Source organism: Pogona vitticeps, chromosome 1 (assembly GCF_051106095.1).
Source record: "Pogona vitticeps strain Pit_001003342236 chromosome 1, PviZW2.1, whole genome shotgun sequence".
Classification (NCBI taxonomy): Eukaryota; Metazoa; Chordata; class Lepidosauria; order Squamata; family Agamidae; genus Pogona; species Pogona vitticeps.
In genome coordinates this window covers 177,401,295-177,423,857 of record NC_135783.1, presented here as the reverse complement: position 1 = coordinate 177,423,857, position 22,563 = coordinate 177,401,295, and the positions used below count along the sequence as shown (strand labels likewise).

Below are 22,563 nucleotides of genomic sequence, written 5' to 3'. Positions count from 1 at the left end.
GAGAAGCTAAAGTAGAGTAGTCCTTCGGGACTAGATAGGCGGGATATAAATTAAATAAATAAATAAATAAATAAATAAAGTAAAAAGGGGACAGAAATAAGATCAGATGCCTGAACACAAGTTTTCAAAATTCTAAATGGAACTTCTACATAAAGACAAAGAGAAATATTACAACAGTCATTGCAAAGTAACAGAACAGCAACCCACCAAAAGAAAACATCTCTTCCCTAAGACTCAATAAATCTAAATTATATTTAATCCCTGATCAGGGCTGCTGACACAGATGAAGCTGATCAGGGCAAAATAAAGGCAAGATGGAAACAATACACCAAAGAACTACAGAAAAGAGATGTTAGGTCAACGGATTCCTTTAAAGAAGAATCTTTTGAAGAACCTGTAATTTTAGACAGCTATGGATGGGAGGGCTGCTCTCAGAGGAACTGCAAAATATACAAATAAATAACAGAGAATAAACCGGGTATCAATACAAGTCTATCAAGCTGCTGATACTCAATCCATCAAAATTCTAAGAAGATTATCTTCGTTTTTCGTTTAGTCGTGTCCGACTCTTCGTGACCCCATGGACCAGAGCACGCCAGGCCCTCCTATCTTCTACTGCCTCCCGGAGTTGTGTGAAATTCATGTTGGTTGCTTCGCAGACACTGTCCAGCCATCTCATCCTCGGTCATCCCCTTCTCCTCTTGCCATCACACTTTCCCAACATCAGGGTATTTTCCAGGGAGTCTTTTCTTCTCATTAGATGGCCAAAGTACCGGAGCCTCAGCTTCAGGATCTGTCCTTCCAGTGAGCACTCAGGGTTGATTTCCTTTAGAATTGATACATTTGTTCTCCTTGCAGTCCAGGGGATTCTCAAGAGTCTCCTCCAGCACCACAATTCAAAGGCATCAATTCTTCGGCGGTCAGCTTTCTTTATGGTCCAGCTCTCACTTCCATACATCACGACAGGAAAAACCATAGCTTTGACTTTTCGGACTTTTGTTGGCAAGGTGATGTCTCTGCTTTTTAAGATGCTGTCAAGATCTGTCATCGCTTTCCTCCCAAGAAGCAGGCGTCTTTTAATTTCGTGGCTGCTGTCTCCATCTGCAGTGATCATGGAGCCCAGGAAAATAAAATCTGTCACTGCCTCCATATCTTCCCCTTCTATTTCCCAGGAGGTGATGGGACCAGTGGCCATGATCTTAGTTTTTTTGATTTTGAGTTTCAGACTGTTTTTTGCACTCTCCTCTTTCACCCTCATTACAAGGTTCTTTAATTCATCCTCACTTTCTGCCATCAGAGTGGTGTCATCTGCATATCGGAGGTTGTTGATATTTCTTCCGGCAATCTTAATTCCGGCTTGGGATTCCTACAGTCCAGCCTTCCGCATGATGTATTCTGCATATAAGTTGAATAAGCTGGGGGACAATATACAGTGGACCCTTGACTTACAGATGGCTTGACTTACAGACTTTTTGAGTTACAGACTTCTCTGGCTGCAAAATTTAGGTTTGACTTGCAGACTGAGATTTGACTTACAGACCAGAAAAAAAACAAAATGGAACAAAAACGGCCTGTTACGGGATTAATCGGTTTTCAATGCACTGTAGGTCAATGAAGACTTGACTTACAGACTTTTTGACTTGAGAACCCCCTTCCAATACGGATTAAGTTCTCAAGTCAAGACCCCACTGTACAGCCTTGTCGTACTCCTTTCCCAATTTTGAACCAATCAGTTGTTCCATATTCAGTTCTAACTGTTGCTTCCTGTCCCACATATAGGTTTCTCAGTAGATAGATAAGGTGGTCAGGCACTCCCATTTCTTTAAGAACTTGCCATAGTTTGTTGTGGTCCACACAGTCAAAGGCTTTTGCATAGTCAATGAAGCAGAAGTAGATATTTTTCTGGAACTCTCTGGCTTTCTCCATAATCCAGCACAAGTTAGCAATTTGGTCTCGAGTGCCTCTGCCTCTTCGGAATCCAGCTTGTACTTCTGGGAGTTCTCGGTCCACATACAGTGGTGCCTCGCATAACGATGTTAATTGGTTCCAGAAAAAAAAACATTATGTGAAAACATCGTTATGTGAAGCACCATTTCCCATAGGAATGCATTGAAAACCGGTTAATCCGTTCCAATTGGAACGGATTATCCGGTTTTTTCCCTCCCCCCCGCAGCTTGGATCTGACCCATGGCGGCTACCTCAGCCATGGCTGGACTCCCTAGAGTCCGGCCATGGCTGGGGTAGCCGCTGCGGCTCGGATCCAAGCTGCGGGGGGAGGGTGGTGGGATTGGGATGCCTTTCAGGCATCCCGGGCTTGGATCCCACCAACCGCCGGTTACCCTTTAAGCGGCGGAGACATGCTGGGGGGGTGGACTGGGGAGCTTGAAGCCTCTCCGCGCCGCCTACCCCGGCTGTTCTCGGACTTCCAGAAGTCCGAGAACGGCCTGGGTAAGCAGTGCGGGGAGGCTTCAAGCTTCCTGATCCACCCTCCAGCCTGTCCCCGCCGCTTAAAGCCTCCTTGCGCTGCCTAGCCCGGCCGTTCTCGGACACCTAGGTGTCCGAGAACGGCCTGGGTAGGCGGCGCGGGGAGGCTACCGGCATCGGAGACAGGCTGGGGGGTGGACCGGGGAGCTTGAAGCCTCTCCGCGCCGCCTACCCCGGCCGTTCTCGGACTTCCGGAAGTCCGAGAACGGCCAGGGTAAGCAGCGCGGGGAGGCTTCAAGCTTCCCGATCCACCCTCCAGCCTGTCCCCGCCGCTTAAAGCCTCCTTGCGCTGCCTAGCCCGGCCGTTCCCAGACACCTAGGTGTCTGAGAACGGCCTGGGTAGGCGGCGCGGGGAGGCTACCGGCATCGGAGACAGGCTGGGGGGTGGACCGGGGAGCTTGAAGCCTCTCTGCGCCGCCTACCCCGGCCGTTCTCGGACTCCTAGGTGTCCGAGAACGGCCGAGCTAGGCAGCGCAAGGAGGCTTTAAGCGGTGGGGACAGGCTGGAGGGTGGATTGGGAAGCTTGAAGCCTCCCCACGCTGGAAGTCCGAGAACGGCCGGGGTAGGCGGCGCAGAGAGGCTTCAAGCTCCCTGGTCCACCCCCCAGCCTGTCTCCGATGCCGGGGTAGGCGGCGCGGGGAGGCTACCGGCATCGGGGACAGGGTGGGGGTGGATCGGGAAGGCTTGAAGCCTACCCGCGCCGCTTACCCAGGCCGTTCTTGGACTTCTGGAAGTCCGAGAACGGCCTGGGTAAGTGGCGCGGGTAGGCTTCAAGCTTCCCGATCCACCAGCACCTGTCCCCAATGCTTGAAGCCTCCCCGCGCCACTTTCCCCATCCGTTCTCGGACTTCCAAGCGTCCGAGAACGGCCGGGGTAGGCGGCGTGGGGAGGCTGCCGGCGGCGGGGACAGGGTGGGGGGGGTGTCCGCAAGGCTTCCAGGCAAAGGCCTGGAAGCCTTCGACACCCCGGTACCCTTCCCCCGCCGCTGCTGAGAGCCTTCCGAGCTCTCAAAGGGCTTTCTCCAATATCGGAGGGGGCCCTTTGAGAGCTCGGAAGGGAATTGTCGGCAGGGGAAGGTGGCTTCGGGGTCCTTCCGAGGCCGCAGCCCACTGCCGACATTTTCCCCCAGCTGAGCGGCGGGGCTTCAAAGCTCCCGCCGCTCAGCTGGGGGAAAATGGTGCCTATGGGGAAAAATCGCAAAGCGATTTTTCCCCATAGGCAAGATCGTTGTGCGATCGCAAAAGCGATGGCAAAAAAGCCATCGCTATGCGATTTTTTCGTTAAACGGGGCGCTCGTTAAGCGAGGCACCACTGTACTGATAAAGCCTACCTTGGAGGATTTTGAGCATAACCTTGCTAGCGTGTGAAATGAGTGCAATTGTGCGGTAGTTGGAGCATTGTTTGGCACTGCCTTTCTTTGGGATTGGGATGTACACTGATCTTTTCCAATCCTCTGGCCACTGTTGGGTTTTCCAAACTTGCTGGCATATTGAATGTAGCACCTTAACAGCATCATCTTTCAAGATTTTAAATAGTTCCACTGGAATGCCATCACCTCCACTGGCCTTGTTGTTAGCCAGGCTTTCTAAGGCCCACTTGACTTCACTCTCCAGGATGTCTGGCTCTAGGTCAGCAACTACATTGTCTGGGTTGTCCGGGATATCCACATCTTTCTGATATAATTCCTCTGTGTATTCTTGCCACCTCTTCTTGATGTCTTCTGCTTCTGTTAGGTCCCTCCCATTTTTGTCCTTTATCATGTCCGTCTTTGCGCGAAATGTTCCTCTAATATCTCCAATTTTCCTGAACAGATCTCTGGTTTTTCCTTTCCTGTTATTTCCCTCTATTTCTTTGCATTGTTCATTTAAGAAGGCCCTCTTGTCTCTCCTTGCTATTCTTTGGAAGTCTGCATTCAACTTTCTGTAACTTTCCCTATCTCCCTTGCATTTTGCTTCCCTTCTCCTCTCTGCTATTTCTAAGGCCTCGCTGGACAGCCATTTTGCTTTCTTGCATTTCCTTTTCTTTGGGATGGTTTTTGTTGCTGCCTCCTGGACAATGTTACGAGCCTCTATCCAAAATTCTTCAGGCACTCTGTCCACCAAATCTAGTTCCTTAAATCTGTTCTTTACTTCCACTGTGTACTCATAGGGGACTTGGTTTAGATTATACCTGAGTGGCCCAGTGGTTTTTCCTACTCTCTTCAGTCTAAGCTTGAATTTTGCTATGAGAAGATTATCTTAATACATTGGAAACATTCAATACACATTCTAACCCCAAAGAATTGTGTGTGCCACCACAGAGTTTTCAAAGTATAGAAAACTCAAAAGTGGTTCACCATTCCCTTCTTCTTCAGGCATATTGGGACTGTGCTGCTTATCCAAGATCACAAAGACTGGCTTTTCTGGGATGCACTGTGGGGAACTGAACTCCCAACCTTTGGCTCTGCAGTCAAATACAGTACCTAACTCACTAAGCTATCCAAACAAGTTGTTGTGGGTTTTTCGGGCTTTTTGGGCATGTTCTGAAGGTTGTTCTTCCTGACGTTTCGCCAGTCTCTGTGGCCGGCATCTTCAGAGGACTGGAGTAGGAACTCTTGTCCATCACACATCAGGAAGAACAACTTTCAGAACACACCCCAAAAGCCTGAAAAACCCACAACAACCATTAGATCCCAGCCGTGAAAGCCTTCGCGAATACTATCCAAACAGGCATAATCCTAAAGAAAGGAGATACCAAAGAGTAGCGCAAGTACAGAATCGTTGTACTAACTTCTCATGCTTGAGATTTTGCCACATCTAGGCTCAAAGTCTATTCACAAAGCTAAGGTGTATTAAGACTGATGTCATAACCAACCACAATGATTTTTTAGAAATAAAATATTTCTGATTCTATCCCTCTTCCAAAGGTCCTGAGGCTCCCACGAATTCCCCTTCATTGTCAGGAAGTCATTGGGGACTGTGGAACCAGGTTTGGGAGTGTCTTTGATTTTCATAAATTGCTGGTGCTGGATAACTTTGATATCTATAGAAGAACTATATACCTTTAGTACTGACAGTGAAGAAATATAAATAGTTCATGTTTTTCTATGGGTTGGCTGAACTAACAATCCAAATGGCAACTGCAACCAAGAAAACAGAAGACACAAACTTGAAAGGGCAATTATAAAGGAACTAGAAAAGATCCTTTACTATTCCTCAGTACTATGGATGGATGTGAAAGCTGGACAATGGAGATAACACAAAAAAGACTGTTTCATTCAAAAGTTGGTACTGGGGTGTTGCATACCACAAGAAAGACGAAGTTGCAGCTGAAATGTTGTTATAAGCTTAAAATGACTAATTTATTGCAGTCTGAACATGTGATGAGAACACAAGACTCATTGGAAAAATTACAATACTAGGAAAAGTAGCAGAAAAAGATCTTGCATTGGATGGATTAATACAATAAATGAAGCTACTGGTCTGAGTCTGCAAGACCTCAGCCAGGAAGTTAATGATAAGAAGCTGGAAGTGACTTAACATCATGTAAGAAAAACAACAGTAGTGAGGAAGCACACAACCTCCTGATATGATTGCGCACAAGCAATTGCAGTTGGAGGAGATATGGAAACATCTATATCATAAAAGCAATCAAGGTTTTTATGGCATGTTAAAGGCTACAAAAATGGTGGCTCTATGGCTTGGAAACGGGGATGAGCACTGTGCCCTAGAGTTGGACACGACTGGACTAAATGTCAAGAGGAACCTTTACCTTTACCTAAAGGCTATCAAGTGATTTGGCAGAAGTCTTTTTAGACTGGAGTTGTATTTAACAGCAAAGCTAAAAAAACCTACTCCATATTTAAACAACAACTTCCCTTCCTATTTGCATATTCCCAGTCTACACTATCTTCTCAATTAAAATAAAAGATGAGAGAGTGGTTTTTGGACTTAAATTCACTCATCAAGTATGTCCAGTACAAACAACAGTTACTATCTGGAATTATAAAAGCACTGAACACTACTCTTCATTAAGATAGAAATATAATCCATGCTGACATGAAAGTAAATTGTTCACTTGCAAAACCCAAGAAACCTGACAAGAAAACTGGACTTTGAAAGAATGGAAACAGTACAGCTGAAGAAGATAAGAGATTTCACCCCAAACTACACATACATTTTTAAAAATTTCTGGATACTTGCTATCTGAATCACAACCTTCAAGAGTGTCTCAGCCACAAACTACATTATGGTCATCCAGGACATACTCGAAAAAACCACAGGGTGTTCCTGGAAGAATGTCCAAATGACTGTTACCAGAAACTTGACAGACAGCATGCCTTAAGAGACCCTGTGTGTGTCACCTAATCATGTTATTCTCCACTACCAAGTCTTATCAATAAAACTCTCTCACATGTTTACATTATATGAATAACGTACAGTACATCAGAAAATACATAATTACATTTCAAGAGCAACACTGCAACTTAATGTAGTTTTTGTCATACAAATTTAGGCATAGGAAAAATTATGGAAAAGTAAATATGCCTCCCATTCTTACGACTTCGTGTTCGCATCATCTCATTAAAACAAAGGAGGAATGTGAACAATACCAGCATTCTACATACCCCACCTTTATATTTGAAATGTTTTTCACATTGCAAAAAAGTACTAGACAATTAAAATGGTTTAATTCCTTGTAAAATATGCCCATATTTGGCAAGACCAACCTATTATGGCATAAATATCTACCTCTGTGGCTTTCACAAATTTTGCTAGATATGGTAGCATTAAATACAAAGATATCCAATAGTGTACTAAATTCCAGAACACTATGTTTACACATTATGAAGCCAACAGGACTGTGAATAAGGAAAGCTCCGCTCTATGAATGTACTCACATCAACATTCTAAAACAACAGTTAAGTATTTCAGTCTAAATTATCTCACCAACAACTGGGCTGTAACTAGAGGCAACACAGCACAAACCAGGCAGGAAAGTTTTTGGCCTCTCCACCACCACGACTTTGATGCATCAAGTCTTCCCTAAACACATAAACCCCCGCTTCTAAGGTTTTGGCAGCAAATGCATGTCTGCCAATACCAAAGCTGAAAAACAATTACCAATATGATCAGCAACTGTGCTAGTGATCAAAGTTTACTACGTATTAGCAGTCCCAGTTGCTTTTAGGGACGGTATTCAACATTCCAAAATAAATATTGCATGAGGTTCCCAGTGTAGTGGGTAGAGAGATGGACGAGGACTCAGGAGAACAAGGTTCGAATTCCCTATTTGGCCATAGAAACTCACTGGTGGAGTGGGACTGTAAAAACCACTCCTTAAATATCCCGCTTCCCTTGAAAGCCCTATTAGGGAGGCTACACAGGGGTGAAAACCAAGCTTAGTAAACAAAAACGTATCTTTTTCTATAAGATACGTTTTTGTTTACCAAACTTGGTTTTTTTTCACATAACAGCCGGAGTTTTTTTTTTTCCTTTTCTCTACGCACGAAAGTCCGACCAACTTTCACCCGCCCGCCCCCGTTTGCCCAAGAAAAGCACCTCCTGAATCCAGGCTCTCTCCCCCCCCCGCCCCTCTTCCTGCGCCGCTTACGTCACGCCCCTGGCAGCCGTGGGCGCGCGCGAGCGTAACTTTCAGCCCCCCTCCACCTCAGCCCCCCCTCCTCTCCCGCATTCCAAAGACACGGCCACGCCCCTCCCTCCCTCCTCCGCTCCATCCTCACCATTAAGTGCCGTTAAGTCACTGTTAGGAACTCTCCAGACGAAAGGGAGGAGGGCGGGGGGGGGGGTCAGTGCGCGCGCGCCAGAAACAGAAGGAAAGGGAGGGGGGCCGGGCGAGGTGGGGTGCCGACGGCACCACAGGGAACCAACCGCCTCTCCTCAGGCGCCTTCCTGAGAGGAACCGTGACCAAAAAAGCAACACCCCCGCCTCCGTCCGAGGCACCGACTTGCCTGCCAACTCCGTTCGCTTCGCTCGCTTGCTGCCCTCTTCTTTTCCCCGCTCCTTTCACACACACGCACATACACGGCGGTTAAACTTCTCGCCGGCAACAGTGTGGAGGCACCTTCGGTGGGCTTCCTCTCTCCCTTTTTCCCCCCACCCCGCCCCAACCCCCGCCGCTTTCCCCTCCTCTCGCGGGTCAGTCGCCGAAAGAGCCCAACAGCCGCTCCGCTTCTCTCCAAGAAAAGCTGCCTCAGCCGCGCAACCCCCGGGAGCAGGCGGTAGTTTGGGCAGGGAGGGGAGGGGAGGGGCCGCCGAGGGGAGTCGGCTGCCCAGCCTAGCCAATCGGAAGCCACAGGGGTGGTCCTATGCAAATCAAGCGCTGGGGGTGTGTGTGTCTTTTTTCCAGGCAGGCGGCGACCGCGGTGCTCGCGCTTTTTATGAACCTCCCACAGCTCTTAAGCTTCATGGCACCTCTTCTATACGCACACCCATCATCCACATTCTCACGCCGGGATCAGTGGTACGGTATTCAGCCAGTATTGTCCCAAGCCGCGTCTAAAGTGTTACCTTCAAAATAAATCAACCGAGCAGTTGTATTCTGTAGAGAAGAAACACGCTGCTGGCCGGAGGCATGGCTGGAGTTTTGATCTGCGATAATTTGCGCCAATCAAAAAGGCCCAGGCCTTCTTCAAAACAAAGTAAGTATTCTTCTGAATCCATTGGGAATAGATTGGTTACAGAGAAGTGAACACTGAGACCATTCAATACACTGATGATCATACAGGCAGATCTCAGATGTGCACTGTGTAGAATCGATGTATCAAAATGTACAGATCACTTGCTCAGAAATTAACTGGAATAAAAGCACCTTGCAGATTGTTTTTTTTAAAAAAAAAACAGGGATATGTTTTCATATATTAGCACCTGGTACATCACACGGCTCTAGTCAATAAATCAGTAAGTCATGGAAAGACTCCATGACCCTGGCCAGCCACCTGCTTCAGAAACCCACAGAAGTTTCTAGTCCATATGTTTCCCTACATATTTACAGTCATTTATGTTATCAAAGAAACTTGCTGTAATTATTTACAATTTTGACTGCAGTGACTAGGTGCGCCTTTGCACAATTAAAACTAGTGTGCCAGCTGCACCCATTCCTGGAGAGGTCTGATCTGGCCACAGTGACACATGCCTTAGTTACAGTCTGGCTGGATTATTCTAACATGCCCTATGTGGGGATGCCTTTGGAAAGTGTCCAAAACTTCAGTGGGTCCAAAATGCTGCAGCCAGATTAACTGGGTCTGCACACAGAGATCACATAACCACCCATCAGTTTCCAGGCACAATTCAAAGCTGTTAAATACCACATCTTCCTTTATGAACCTCCCTGGGTGTTAAGATCATCAAGAGAGGCCTTTCTTTCAGTCCCACCGCCCTCACAGGTGTACTTGGTGGAGACACAAACTCCGACACTCCTTCCCATGGGAGGCCAGGCTGGCCCCATCATTGCTGTCCTTCCCCAAGCCGGCGGCCTTTCTCTTCAGGCAGACTTTCCCCGAGTGGCTGTCTTAGAGGATTTCTAAAAATGGGATGGTTTGTATTTTTGTTGCTTTTAAATCTGTTTACTAATGCTTTTATCTATTTTTAAAATATAACTTTTTAAACATAAAAGGGTTAGAACATATTAAATAAATAAACAAACCAATAAGTATATTTTGCACACCCAGCATGCCATATCTTCCAATACACTTCACAGCATTAGCATTACTTCGGCACTTCTGAATAATCATTTGAGGTAGAGGAGATATCAAAGACTTGCTCCATATTGCTGGTTTGGTATTTATTTATTTTTTAAATTTTAATTTATTATTCAAGCAAAATATAGACAAGTCAAAATAAGGCAATTTTTACATGTAACTTTTGTCAATATTCTTGTGCAATTCCCTGTTAACATTAGAAGATTAACTTTCCATTTACTGACATTTACTGGAGGAATACTCTTTGTGCTTACACAGGACTGTAGCCATGAAGATTACTATACAGTACTTCAGAATGGGGCAGTGGAGGAATGTCAAAAATGGGCTCCCACTTTACCACTTGCAAATATCTCCCCTGCTATACTAACTTCTACGGTTCACATTTTCTTCCCCTTTAGCCACACAAAAGCATTTCTCCAGAATGTGATGTTTTTAATCCTTGATGTTCAGTAATTAGAATTAATTACACTGGGCTTCAAACAACTCAGCTTTAAATAATAATGCACAGCTTGTCCAAATAATACATCACACAGCTTCTTGCCTTTCTGAATTCATCTGGGGTCTTATTACTAGGGAAAGACAACTGTTACTCTATGTTAAAAACATCAGGGATCAACAAGAGAAACATGCATGTATCAGTTTTTAAACGATGCATCCACTTCATTTAGACAGCCCTTTTTTTGAGGGGGGAGGGGAGTAGAACTGAATTCCATGCCAGCTGAAATTGGATTCTGGAATGATTCTTCAGCATAATCATATACCTACTTGTCACTCACAATATCTCTGGCAATGAGCTCTTTCATTATTTCATTGGTGCCACCATAGATTGGCTGAACACGAGCATCTACAAAAGATCTAGAGAAAAATGTAGATGAGCAGTTTGTAAAACATACCAATACCTCTAAATATTAGCATACATACCACTGGCATATTTTTTCCACCTGCAGTGGATGCCGTTCCATCTGTTCAGTGCTGCCTGGGGTCTGTTCTGCAATGAATGCAGTTGAATGGACTGAGGTTGAACTCGGACAAGACGGAGGTCTTGTGGTTTGACTCCCCTGATGTCAGTTGTTTGGGAAACTCCCTCTCATTTGGGGGGGAATTTGGGGGGGAAGGTGCGACTCTCACCACGGAGAGTGTGGTTCGCAGTCTGGAGGTTCATCTTGACCTGGCGCTTACCATGGAGACCCAGGTAGCGTCCATGGTTCAATCTGCCCATTTACATCTTCGGCGCATCGTCCAGCTGTGTCCCTATCTAGACGTGGGGGCCCTCGCCATGCTCATCCATGCACTCATAGTCTCAAGAACAGATTACTGTAATGCTCTCTTATGTGGGGCTTCCTTTGAGACTGATGTGGAAGCTTCAAATGGTCCTGTACATGGCAGCCAGGCTATTAAAAGGATGTAAATATCTCATCATATCTTCCTCATCCTGGCCGCCTTACACTGTTTACCTGTCCACTTCTGCATTGATTCCAAGGTGCTGACTGTTACATACAAAGCCCGATACTTGGCAGAGCGCCTTCTTCCACCTAGCTCTGCCTGTTTCACCCAATCCAGCCAGGCTGGGCAGTTGAGGGGCCTAAGTCCGAGAGAGGCCCGAAGGGAAAAAACTAAAACCCAGGCCTTCTCAGCAGTGGCCCCTCATGTCTGGAACAACTTACTAACAGAAATCCACCTGGCCCCCTCGCTGAGGGCCTTCAAGAGCAAACTAAAGACCTGGCTCTACAAGCAGGCCTTCACAACAGCCATTACTTAGCTTTACCTCTTATTTTTCCTTTTTTCCTCATCTTGGACTCTTGTAGTAAAACTGGGCCTCACTTGTTAATGCATTTATGTTTTCATTTTATATCTGTATTTTTGGTTTTTGTAGTTTGTGTAAACCGCCCAGAATAGACATGTTCTAGATGGGCGACATATAAGTCTAATAAAATAAAATAAACATAAACTGTCCCGCTATCTTCTTTTAATTATAATGATCATGAGGTCTAAGATCAGCAAGCTGCATTCATTTCTTTTTATAAAGCTTTTTCCTGTCACAATGTTTCAACTCCTACTCTTCTCTATCTAGAGCTATCATAGTTTAACCACTGCTTAGATTGATTAAGTGTGATTTGATATACCGGCTGAATTCCACTTCACCCCTGAAAATCACGGTAACTAGGAATGGGGTATTGATTGAAAAAATCAGAGCAAAGTTTTGCTGATATATTTGAAACTCAGACCATGGCAGGGCCAGGCCTACCTACCACTGGACAGAATAAGACAGAGTAAGTATCAGGGACAATATGCTGGAGATAAAGATTATTATAGGCTTCCCGGCTTCCAAAGCTGCAAGCCGAAAGCCGCTCTGCACCCGCTGTCAACTTTTGGGCCTTAGAAAGCTGCACCCACTGCCCTCTTGTCTCCTGTCCCCGGTGCCTTCTGCCTCCTGTCCACAGGAGGCAGAGGGCACCGGGGACAAGAGACAAGAAGGAAGTGGGGTCTGCTTTGAATTTCCCGCCCTTTCTCCCGCCTTTCATAGGTTGAAGCTCTGGCCGCAAGTCAAACTAAAATTTTGCAGCCGGAGCTTTTCATACCTGGAAATTTCCGTAAGTAGGGACCTTCGTAAGTCGAGAGTCCACTGTATAATGTTTCAATTCAGGATCAAAGCAAATGTGCATAGAAAGAAATCATTTCTGGTCTCACAATGTCTTCTCCCCAACAATGCCATCTCCTTTGTTATGTTTATGGCAGAATTAAACATGCAGAGAAAACAATTGTTTACATTCTAGAGGTAAGTTCAGCAAAATGTGTGCTTCTCTTGTTAATGTGTTTCCATAATTTAAGCAATTTTCACCCTTCGAAGAAATGGATTTCTCTGAATGTCTGCTTTGGCCCTAAGTCAGGAAAGAGTGGATAAAAATTCAACCAATTATTTGTTGGGTTTTACCTGTTACTAATTTGCCAGTTGTGTGCACCTACTGGCACCACTATATATTCAGGTTTTAGCATCTCTGAGAAAACAGTATGGAACCAGCATTTCCTGAGATGGAACGGCTATTGAAACATGACTGTAGCAACAGATCATAAAGCTAGCTAGCCACAGCAGGGTTCCATCATGCAACATTTCAAAGTAACCAGAATGGAGAGACTAGAAAAGACTGAACAGAATGACTAAAGGGATTGGGGAGGCCTGGTAACCTGGCATGCATATGTGGTCTGGGGGAGAAGGGAGAAAGAAAACAGGGAGTACAGATATGTGCTAGGGGTGGAGTCTATGTACAGTATATTTTCTGTGTTTTGTGGGTGAGCAGAAGCACTTAGTGTGCATTTTGTGGGTGTCTGCAGTTGCAATATGTACTTTATGTGGGCCTGTGGGGTAATCTTTGCCTTTCCATAAAGTGGATGTTTTGATTATGAATGTACAGCCAATTCTTGGTTAAAGGAAGTTTAAATAACATGGCAAAAAATAAAATATACGGGGTTTGAACTTGGTGACCCTTGGAATCCCTTCCAGCTCTACAGTTCTCTGGCTTGACATAAGGCTATGACCAACAGTGGCAATCTGTTTTCTCAGCAAGATACAACTTTCTCATTTCACATTTTATAACTGATATATCAACATTTTGTCATTACAGAATACTCATACTCCTGCACAGCTTGTAGACGAAGTCAGTAAGTAAAAAGGCAGATGAAAAAGCTACACGGATGATCAATTCCCTCCACAAAACAGTATAGTTGCAAAGATAAAAAGCAGTCACTTACTTTGCAATTGGATACTCCCACATGTATCCCCAACCTCCATGGAGTTGTACACACTGAGTAGCCACATTGTTTTGGAGATCAGAAGCCCTTAAGTAGAAGGAGGGGAGGAAAAGATATCAAAACAGTTCAGCTTTTGTAAACCAACTTTGTCTGTACCTGTGCATACAGCCGTGGTAGCGCCCACTGAATCATAGACACATACCACAAAGAAACCGTTTTTTAAACGTTTTGTATAGGAGCCAAATTTGAATGCAGAACAAACAAACAAAAAATAAATAAAAATGCCAAGTCTCTCACAGTATTTAATAGCTTATGTTAATAGATTCATGTATTGGCTGTAAAAATTGTATAGGAAAAGTTTCAAATGTAGGACAGAATAGCATGAGTATTCAGTTTTATGCAATCTGCTTTATGTAGTGGTTTCCCCATAAGTGCTTAAGACTGTTGAAACAGTACAGCTTAGTAGTACTGACATCCCAACACTTAATTCAAAATGTTTTGACAAAAGGTGAGCACAGGGACAAATTATTTGGGACCAGGAGCATTTCCATTTAGCATATGAAGCAGAACAAAGGCAACTCAAAGGAATAACAGTACAAAGAAAGTTTTACTTAACAATGGTTATTTTAAAAATTATATTGGGGGACAAGAAATTGACTTTATGGATAGCAACAGAAAGATTTGTAGCTTCAACAATAAACATTCCACAAATTCCAGAAAGGGTCACTGAATATTGCACAGATCTTCAGACAGTCAGACAAATTGTGATTTCCTTTTCTTAAAGGATAAATGCCATTGTTTCCCTATCAAGGATTTCAAGTCTAAATTCCTCTCTGTGACTGCAAATATCTCATCTGGACTCTGTTACTTGTTTTTTGCTTTTCTCTTTAAAATCCAGCTTGTGCCTGTGAAAACAACAGAGTCCCAACATGTTCTCTGCTCTTTTTCTAATCTCATATTTATTTCATTCAACCATGTGGTTAATTTATTCTGGCATGAGTACAAAGTACTGCCTTCTATGTTTTTACATGTCTGACTTTGTCCAGCGAAACACAAGTTAATATGTAACAGCAATAACAACCTGGGGCTTTTTCTGGCTAAAGAAAAATGGAAATATAAGGTCAAAACAGGCCAGCATGTGTTATATTAAAACAACGGGCAATATTTCCACCTTGAAGTCACACTTTGGATGGGGGGGGGGAATGGAGGGGTGCATATATCACATTCATGTTTATAGACTATATTGTGAGAATTGCCTAATGAATAAATTTTCAGCAGCTTTTTCACAAGATCACCTTCCAGTTTTCTAAAACCAATCTTCTTCAAATCAGCAGCCTCCAGATATGCTGGGCTACCACTTTCATCATCCTTAGGAAGCACAGCCAATAGGCATGTTAGGCAGGGTTTTGGGGTGACAATCATAGCCTAGACAGTATCCGATTGAGAAAGGCTAGATAAAACATTTCATTTCTGGAATGAAGCATACTTAGAAATCCTATTTTAAAACTGAAAAACCCTCCTCTCCCCCCCCCCCCTTTTTTTATGCTAGGAAGGTTTAGATTCAGCTTATAAGCCTTGCCCACCTAAAAAGAGGCAGGAGAGGGGAAAAGAAAAAGAAAATCACTCTCAGCTAGCAAGTTTAAGAACTACCTACCAGTCACTCTTCTTTTAAACTACTGGAACATACTAAGCATTCAAAAATCTAAGGAACCTGGTAATTTCCAGTAATGCAATAAAATAAAACACACTAAAACCTCTCTATTTAAAAAGGAACCCTGCTGATTTTCATTTCATTCTAACCAGGCAGCCAGAATCTTTTCTGCCTCTCCAGACTAATTTTATAGCATTATAAATGCAGCATTATTCATATGGTACAGACCTTCTTACCCAATTTTGCCTAATGATTTGCAGTGGGGGGGGGGAGAGAGGCAGCTCTCTCAGTCTAATCAGAGGTGGGGCTCAAGTCCCCCATCCCCTCCCTTTCAGGGTCCATTTGTCTTTAACCTTCAAAGTGCTATATGAAAGGCAGCGGTACTGGCACCAGGGCTCAATACAGGTTGAGCAAGCCCCCTCAAAGCCTTCTGTCCACTCTTCTCTCATTGTGTCATTTTAATCTCTTTCCCCTCTTCTTTCTTGCATGCAGGGATGAAAAAGTATTTAGGAATACTCCTAAGTATACTGCTACCATGCCACAGAAGGACTTGGCCAGTGCTAGTTTTGTTTTTAAAAAATGCTAATAAGCAACAGGCCTTCGTCTCCAGGCATTTCCCCTACTCCCCTACTGAAAAATGCACCCTGCAAAGAGGAGCAACAAACCTACACCTTGAGGAAAGATCATCCGAAAGGCATCTGAGTTTCCCCAGGAAATTCCTCATGCCTGTAACACAACTGAACAATCCAGAGTGACTCCAGAAGACCTTGTTTGTCACACATACCAATATTTGGCCATCGAAGCAGTGGCCGAGTCCAGGCGTTTCCCTGAATGAAGGAGGAGACAGCTGTCCAAGAAAGCCCGACCAATACAAATTTGTGTTTTCAGTTCCGCTAGCTTGTGTTGCACCGTCTTCCAGTTTTTGAAAGGAAAAATAATGCAGTTTGTTATTTTCCTATGAAATTATTTACTAGGGATCATCAAGGCATACAGAAACACGGGTTTTTGTATTTAGCATTATAGTTCACTTGTATGGGTACAATGAGTGCCATCTCCTTCAAGGGTTAAAATGCGTTCATATTCCAGCCATCTTTCTCTCACTGAAATTCTCAATGTTTATGAGCATTTTCATACAGACTTTTATGGCTACTGTATCTGTTATGTGCGTATATTCAGTCAATGCAGGGTACTGGCCAGAATCCTGTTGGTGTTTACACATTATTATGATGAATTGCATAATGGTGAATCATCTCTAACTAATGAGGCATCAAGCACATGAAATGCATGACCAATTGCATGACAGCCATGCACCTAGGAACCCTGCCAACTCTTCATCAGCAGCAATCCATCTCAGGGAGATACACAACTTATGTGCGCACAGTTCACTATGCTCATCTGGTCATTAAATGGAAAAGATATTAAAATGCTTGCACTAATTTTCCTGGTGAACAGGGCTCAAAACCAAGGCTACAATACCTGCCACACCCTGCCCATCAGAAAATATTTTTATCTTTAAAAGCCTTCTTTACTTAGAAGTCCCGCTCCCATCCTCTACTGACCAGGCGCTCAGAGTGGTATAATTATACCAGATGGGCGGGATATAAATCAAATAAATAAATAAATAAATAAATAAATAAATAAATCTTTTTAAAAAAATGAATTTAGGTGGACATATGTGCTGGTTAGACAAAACACGGGGAAATGGTCTCCCATCCCTTCTAGAGGACAGACTTTCTGGGCAACTTCTGCTCTTTCTTTCTTTATTTGTACCAGAGCAATGCACAATTTAAAACTATGGGTGTATGTGACATATAGATAACATTAAAATGTTATGATCATTAGACTATTTTTGACCAGAAGTGGGCTACTTCAATAGCATTATCTCAACCATTTGCTAGATCTTCTTTTGTACACTTGGTGGGGCATAAATTGCATGAACATTAAGCACTGCACTGATTGAATTTCACCTCACTCACACACAAATATTTGAAGCATGCAGGATGCTGGAGCGAGATGTAAAAACCTTGTGAGGTTGCGTGTAATCTACGGCTATACTTTGCTCATAGGAAAAGTTTCTAAAAAGCTATATCAAGGATCCTGGAAAAAAGCAGATAATCTGTATGTGATAGAAAAAATTAAGAGAAGGGACACGGTGTTAAGATCCCCAGAACCATGCAGATATTGTGGTCCAGGCATGACAAGGCTCTGATGTGGGCACTCAACCACATTTGAGACATACAGCAGGGGAATGAAGTTTAGTAATTGCAAGCGGGCTTACATGGAAGGCAGTTTTTCAGAAATTCCAGCCTTAAGTCATTTGAAGGTTCACAGAAAAGGCACAACACGATAGCTAAAGTCCTCTTGTGTAGTTACTCTAATGCAGTGGATCCCAATCTTGGATCCCTAGATGTTCTTGGACTAAAACTCCCAGAAGCCTGCACCACTAACTGTGCTAGTCAGGAGTTGTGGGAGTTGTAGTTCAAGAACTTCTGGGGACCGAAAGTTGGAAACCACTGCTCTAGTGTAATGCTAGCAGCAAAGCTTTTGGAGATGCATTGCTTCAAGTTGCAAAGTCAGTGCAGACATTATGTGTTAAGTATTTATTTATTTATTTATTTATTTATTTAATTTATATGCCGCCCACACTACCCAAAGGTCTCTGGGCGGCTTACAGCATTTAAAATACAATAAAAATATGTACAATTAAAATACAATTAAAATATATATAAAATTGCCATCAGACCCAGAGTTAATATTATTTCAGTTAAAAGCCTTCTGGAACAGGAAGGTTTTGACCTGGCGCCGAAATGTCATCAGTGTCGGCGCCAGACGAATCTCAGTCGGGAGGGCATTCCATAGTCTGGGGGCAGCTGCCGAGAAGGCCCTTTGTCTACAAGCCATCCCTCTTACCTCCTTGAGGGATGGCTCTTTCAAAAGGGCCCCCTGGCTAGATCTTAACTGCCGGATAGGCTCATATGGAAGGAGGCGGTCCTTCAGGTATCCAGGGCCCAAGCCGTTTAGGGCTTTATATGTCAAAACAAGCACTTTGAATTGGGCCCGGGCAGCAACTGGTAGCCAATGTAACTTGTACAGAATCGGCTTGATATGGTCCCTGGCGGCCACACCACTCACCAGCCGCGCCGCTCGATTCTGAACCAGTTGCAGTCGCCGGACCGTCTTCAAAGGCAGCCCCACGTAAAGCGCATTGCAGTAATCTATACGGGATGTTACCAGTGCATGTGTAACTGTCATGAGACTCCGCTCGTCCAGGTAGGGCCGTAGCTGGTATAGTTTCCGCAGCTGGAGGAAGGCGCCCCTGGCCACCGAGTCCACCTGGGCTTCCAGTGTTAGACTGGGGTCCAGGAGCACCCCCAAGCTGCGGACCCTGTCCCTTAGGGGGAGTGTAACCCCATTCAGGGCAGGGAGATGGCCCTCCAGCCTGTCTGGCGAAGCACCCACTAACAGCACTTCCGTCTTGTCTGGATTGAGTTTCAATTTATTGACCCTCATCCAGTCCATTATCAGGTCCAGACACGAGTTCAGGACAGAAACCGCCTCACCTGGATTGGTGGAAAACGAGAGGTAGAGCTGAGTGTCGTCAGCATATTGCTGACTCCTCAGCCCAAACCTCCTGATGACCTCTCCCAGCGGTTTCATGTAGATGTTAAACAGCATGGGGGACAGTATCGAGCCCTGAGGAACCCCATGACATGAATGCCATGGGGCAGAGCAACTGTCCCCCAGCACCACCCTCTGGACACGGTCAGCCAGGAAGGAGCGGAACCACTGTAAAACAGTGCCCCCAACTCCCAACCCAGCCAGCCTATCCAGAAGGACACCATGGTCGATGGTGTCGAAAGCCGCTGAGAGGTCCAGGAGTATCAACAGGGTCACACTCCCCCTGTCTCTCTCCCGGCAAAGGTCATCATACAGGGCGACCAAGGCAGTCTCTGTACCAAAACCCGGCCTGAAACCCGATTGAAATGGATCCAGAAAATCCGTTTCATCCAGCAGCGCCTGGAGTTGCCCAGCCACAACCCGCTCCAACACTTTGCCCAAATAAGGGAGGTTCGCTACTGGTCGGTAGTTAGCCACCAGCCTTGGGTCCAGGTTTGGCTTTTTAAGGAGTGGTCGAATTACCGCCTCTTTCAAGGTGGTAGGGACCACTCCCTCTCTCAAAGAGGCGTTCACGGCCTCCTGGACCCAGGTGCGAACCCCCCTGGCTGATCTTCTAATTAGCCAGGATGGGCAAGGGTCGAGCGGAGTTGTGGTAGAACGGACAGATCCAAGCACCCTGTCCGCATCCTCAGGTCTCAACAATTGAAACTCATCCATTAATACCTGACCAAAGCACGGTGCGCTGGACACATCCTCTGATTCTGCAGTAACTGTGGAGTCCAACCCACTGCGAATCTGAGCGATTTTTTCCTCAAAATGGATGGCAAACTCATCACAGCGAGCTGATGAGCAGTCCAGGGCCTCCACCGGATTTCCCGGTTGAAGAAGATCCTGGACCACCCGAAACAGCTCGGCTGGGCGACATTCTGAGGAAGCAATACGGCTGGAGAAATATTGCCGTTTCGCCAGCCGTATTGCCACGAAATAGGCCCGATAATGGGCTCTAAGTCGTGTTCGGTCGGACTCCCAGCGAGATTTCCTCCACCTGCGCTCCAGCCGTCTCCCCTCTCGCTTCATCGCCCGCAGTTCAGAAGTATACCAAGGGGCTGTCTGGGCTCGGCGAGCAGGGAGAGGGCGCTTAGGCGCAATCGTGTCAACAGCCCGGGTCATCTCCTTATTCCATAGGGTGACCTGAGCTTCGACAGGAGCGCCGACCATATCAGACGGATAATCCCCCAGAGCATTCAGGAATCCATCTGGATCCATTAGTCTCCGAGGGCGGATCATCTTAATAGATCCCCCACCCTTGCAGAGGGAAGAAGAAGCTAATAGACTAAACTTGACCAGGAAGTGGTCTGACCATGACAATGGGGTCACAACCAACCCCTCCACATCCAAACCACCATCTTCCAGTCCCGTTGAGAAAACCAGGTCCAAGGTATGGCCCTTCTCATGCGTTGGGCTGATGACACATTGAGACAGCCCCATGGTTGTCATGGTGGCCATGAAGTCCTGAGCTGCCCCAGTCAAGGGAGCCTCGGCGTGAATGTTGAAGTCCCCCAGCACCAACAGCCTGGGAGTCCTCAACACCAGGTCCGAGACTACCTCCGTCAGCTCAGGCAGGGAGACTGTTGGTACGCAGCAGGGTGGGCGGTACACCAACAGAATCCCTAACCTGTCTCGCGAGCCCAACACACAATACAGGCCCTCGAGACCTCCTCTCAAAGGGATAGGAAGCCTGGTCAAGGAGATAGAACTCCTATAGACTATAGCAACTCCCCCTCCCCGACCCTCCGAGCGACACTGGTGCTGGACTGAGTACCCAGGAGGACACAGCTGGGACAGGGGGACACCACCTTCCTCTCCCACCCAGGTCTCAGTAATGCACGCCAGGTCAGCCCCCTCATCCAGAATTACATCATGGATGAGGGCAGTTTTATTTTGTACTGACCTGGCGTTCATCAACAGCACCGTGTGGCTCGAGGGTTTGCTGATATGGTCACCGGATACCATCTGGTTGGGAGTAGGACTAGAAGAGGGGATAGATGTAAGATATCTAACCTCTCTTCTCCTACGCGGGCATGTTCTACCCCCACCGCCATTCCTTCCCCTACCCAGCACCACCTCAATGGCTGCCCCCTCCAACGCCCTCCCCCCTTCCTGTTCCATTAGATCCGCTGTGGGTCTCTTCTTAATTGATGGCAATTAAGAACAATTTAAAAAACATTTAAAACATATATAAAATAAAACATTTCTAAAGCCCCTTCTCTCCCCCCCACCAAGTCATGTGGCTCATGTTGAGAGGAATGAGGCAGCCGGAGCAGCAGGACCTGGTCCTGCAGACACAGAGGGGGCCGAGCAGCTCTGCTGGAAAAGAGGGCTGGCATCCAGCAGGGGCCCAACCACAGTCCACTGCCTCTCACCCAGTGGCTGTGGCCGGCCGATGGTCCCTGGCTTCCTCCTCACGCAGGCATGCTGGTCTGCTCAGGTCCCAAAAGCAGCTCTGGCTAAGAGCTCTCTCTCTCCCTCGGCCAGGTGGCTGATGTTCAAAGGGGATGAGGCAGCCGGAGCAGCAGGACCTGGTCCTGCAGACACAGAGGGGGCCGAGCAGCTCTGCTGGAAAAGAGGGCTGGCATCCAGCAGGGGCCCAACCACAGTCCACTGCCTCTCACCCAGTGGCTGTGGCCGGCCGATGGTCCCTGGCTTCCTCCTCACGCAGGCACGCTGGTCTGCTCAGGTCCCAAAAGCAGCTCTGGCTAAGAGCTCTCTCTCTCCCTCGGCCAGGTGGCTGATGTTCAAAGGGGATGAGGCAGCCGGAGCAGCAGGACCTGGTCCTGCAGACACAGAGGGGGCCGAGCAGCTCTGCTGGAAAAGAGGGCTGGCATCCAGCAGGGGCCCAACCACAGTCCACTGCCTCTCACCCAGTGGCTGTGGCCGGCCGATGGTCCCTGGCTTCCTCCTCACGCAGGCACGCTGGTCTGCTCAGGTCCCAAAAGCAGCTCTGGCTAAGAGCTCTCTCTCTCCCTCGGCCAGGTGGCTGATGTTCAAAGGGGATGAGGCAGCCGGAGCAGCAGGACCTGGTCCTGCAGACACAGAGGGGGCCGAGCAGCTCTGCTGGAAAAGAGGGCTGGCATCCAGCAGGGGCCCAACCACAGTCCACTGCCTCTCACCCAGTGGCTGTGGTCGGCCGATGGTCCCTGGCTTCCTCCTCACGCAGGCATGTACAGTTATTGTTTACTCTGTCTTTGTAACCAGAGCCAACTGGCCTCCAAAAGTTACACCGTTACACTGGTATAACTAGGGAAAAGGATTTGGGCCCTTAATTTGGACTCAAACGTAGTGGGAAAACAGTGCAGTTGATAC

The 22,563-nt window shown here is 46.3% G+C and overlaps 2 protein-coding genes across 6 annotated transcripts in view; both read right to left on the bottom strand.

The window, feature by feature from the left end:
- The window catches only part of KANSL1L (KAT8 regulatory NSL complex subunit 1 like), a 76,436-nt gene extending 67,733 nt beyond the window's left edge, over positions 1–8,703 (bottom strand). For 2 of the 4 annotated variants that reach the window (XM_020780678.3, XM_078379211.1), the window contains exon 1: positions 8,436–8,586. Coding sequence is in view for 1 of the 4 variants with exons in the window: in XM_078379216.1 (XP_078235342.1) it covers positions 8,436–8,506 (71 nt within the window). In the remaining 3 variants the exon portion in view is untranslated. Of the gene's footprint in view, positions 1–8,435 lie in introns of all 4 variants that reach the window. The other 2 variants (XM_078379210.1, XM_078379216.1) reach the window with 2 other exon arrangements.
- Positions 8,704–10,252: 1,549 nt separating this feature from the next.
- ACADL (acyl-CoA dehydrogenase long chain) overlaps positions 10,253–22,563 on the bottom strand; it is a 32,635-nt gene continuing 20,324 nt past the window's right edge. For both annotated transcript variants that reach the window (XM_072977834.2, XM_072977838.2), the window contains exons 9-11: positions 16,367–16,494; positions 13,932–14,018; positions 10,253–11,039 (exon numbers count right to left, since the gene is read on the bottom strand). In XM_072977834.2, the coding sequence (XP_072833935.2) occupies positions 10,946–11,039; positions 13,932–14,018; positions 16,367–16,494 (309 nt within the window). In that variant the 3' untranslated portion in view covers positions 10,253–10,945. The remainder of the gene's footprint in view (positions 11,040–13,931; positions 14,019–16,366; positions 16,495–22,563) is intronic.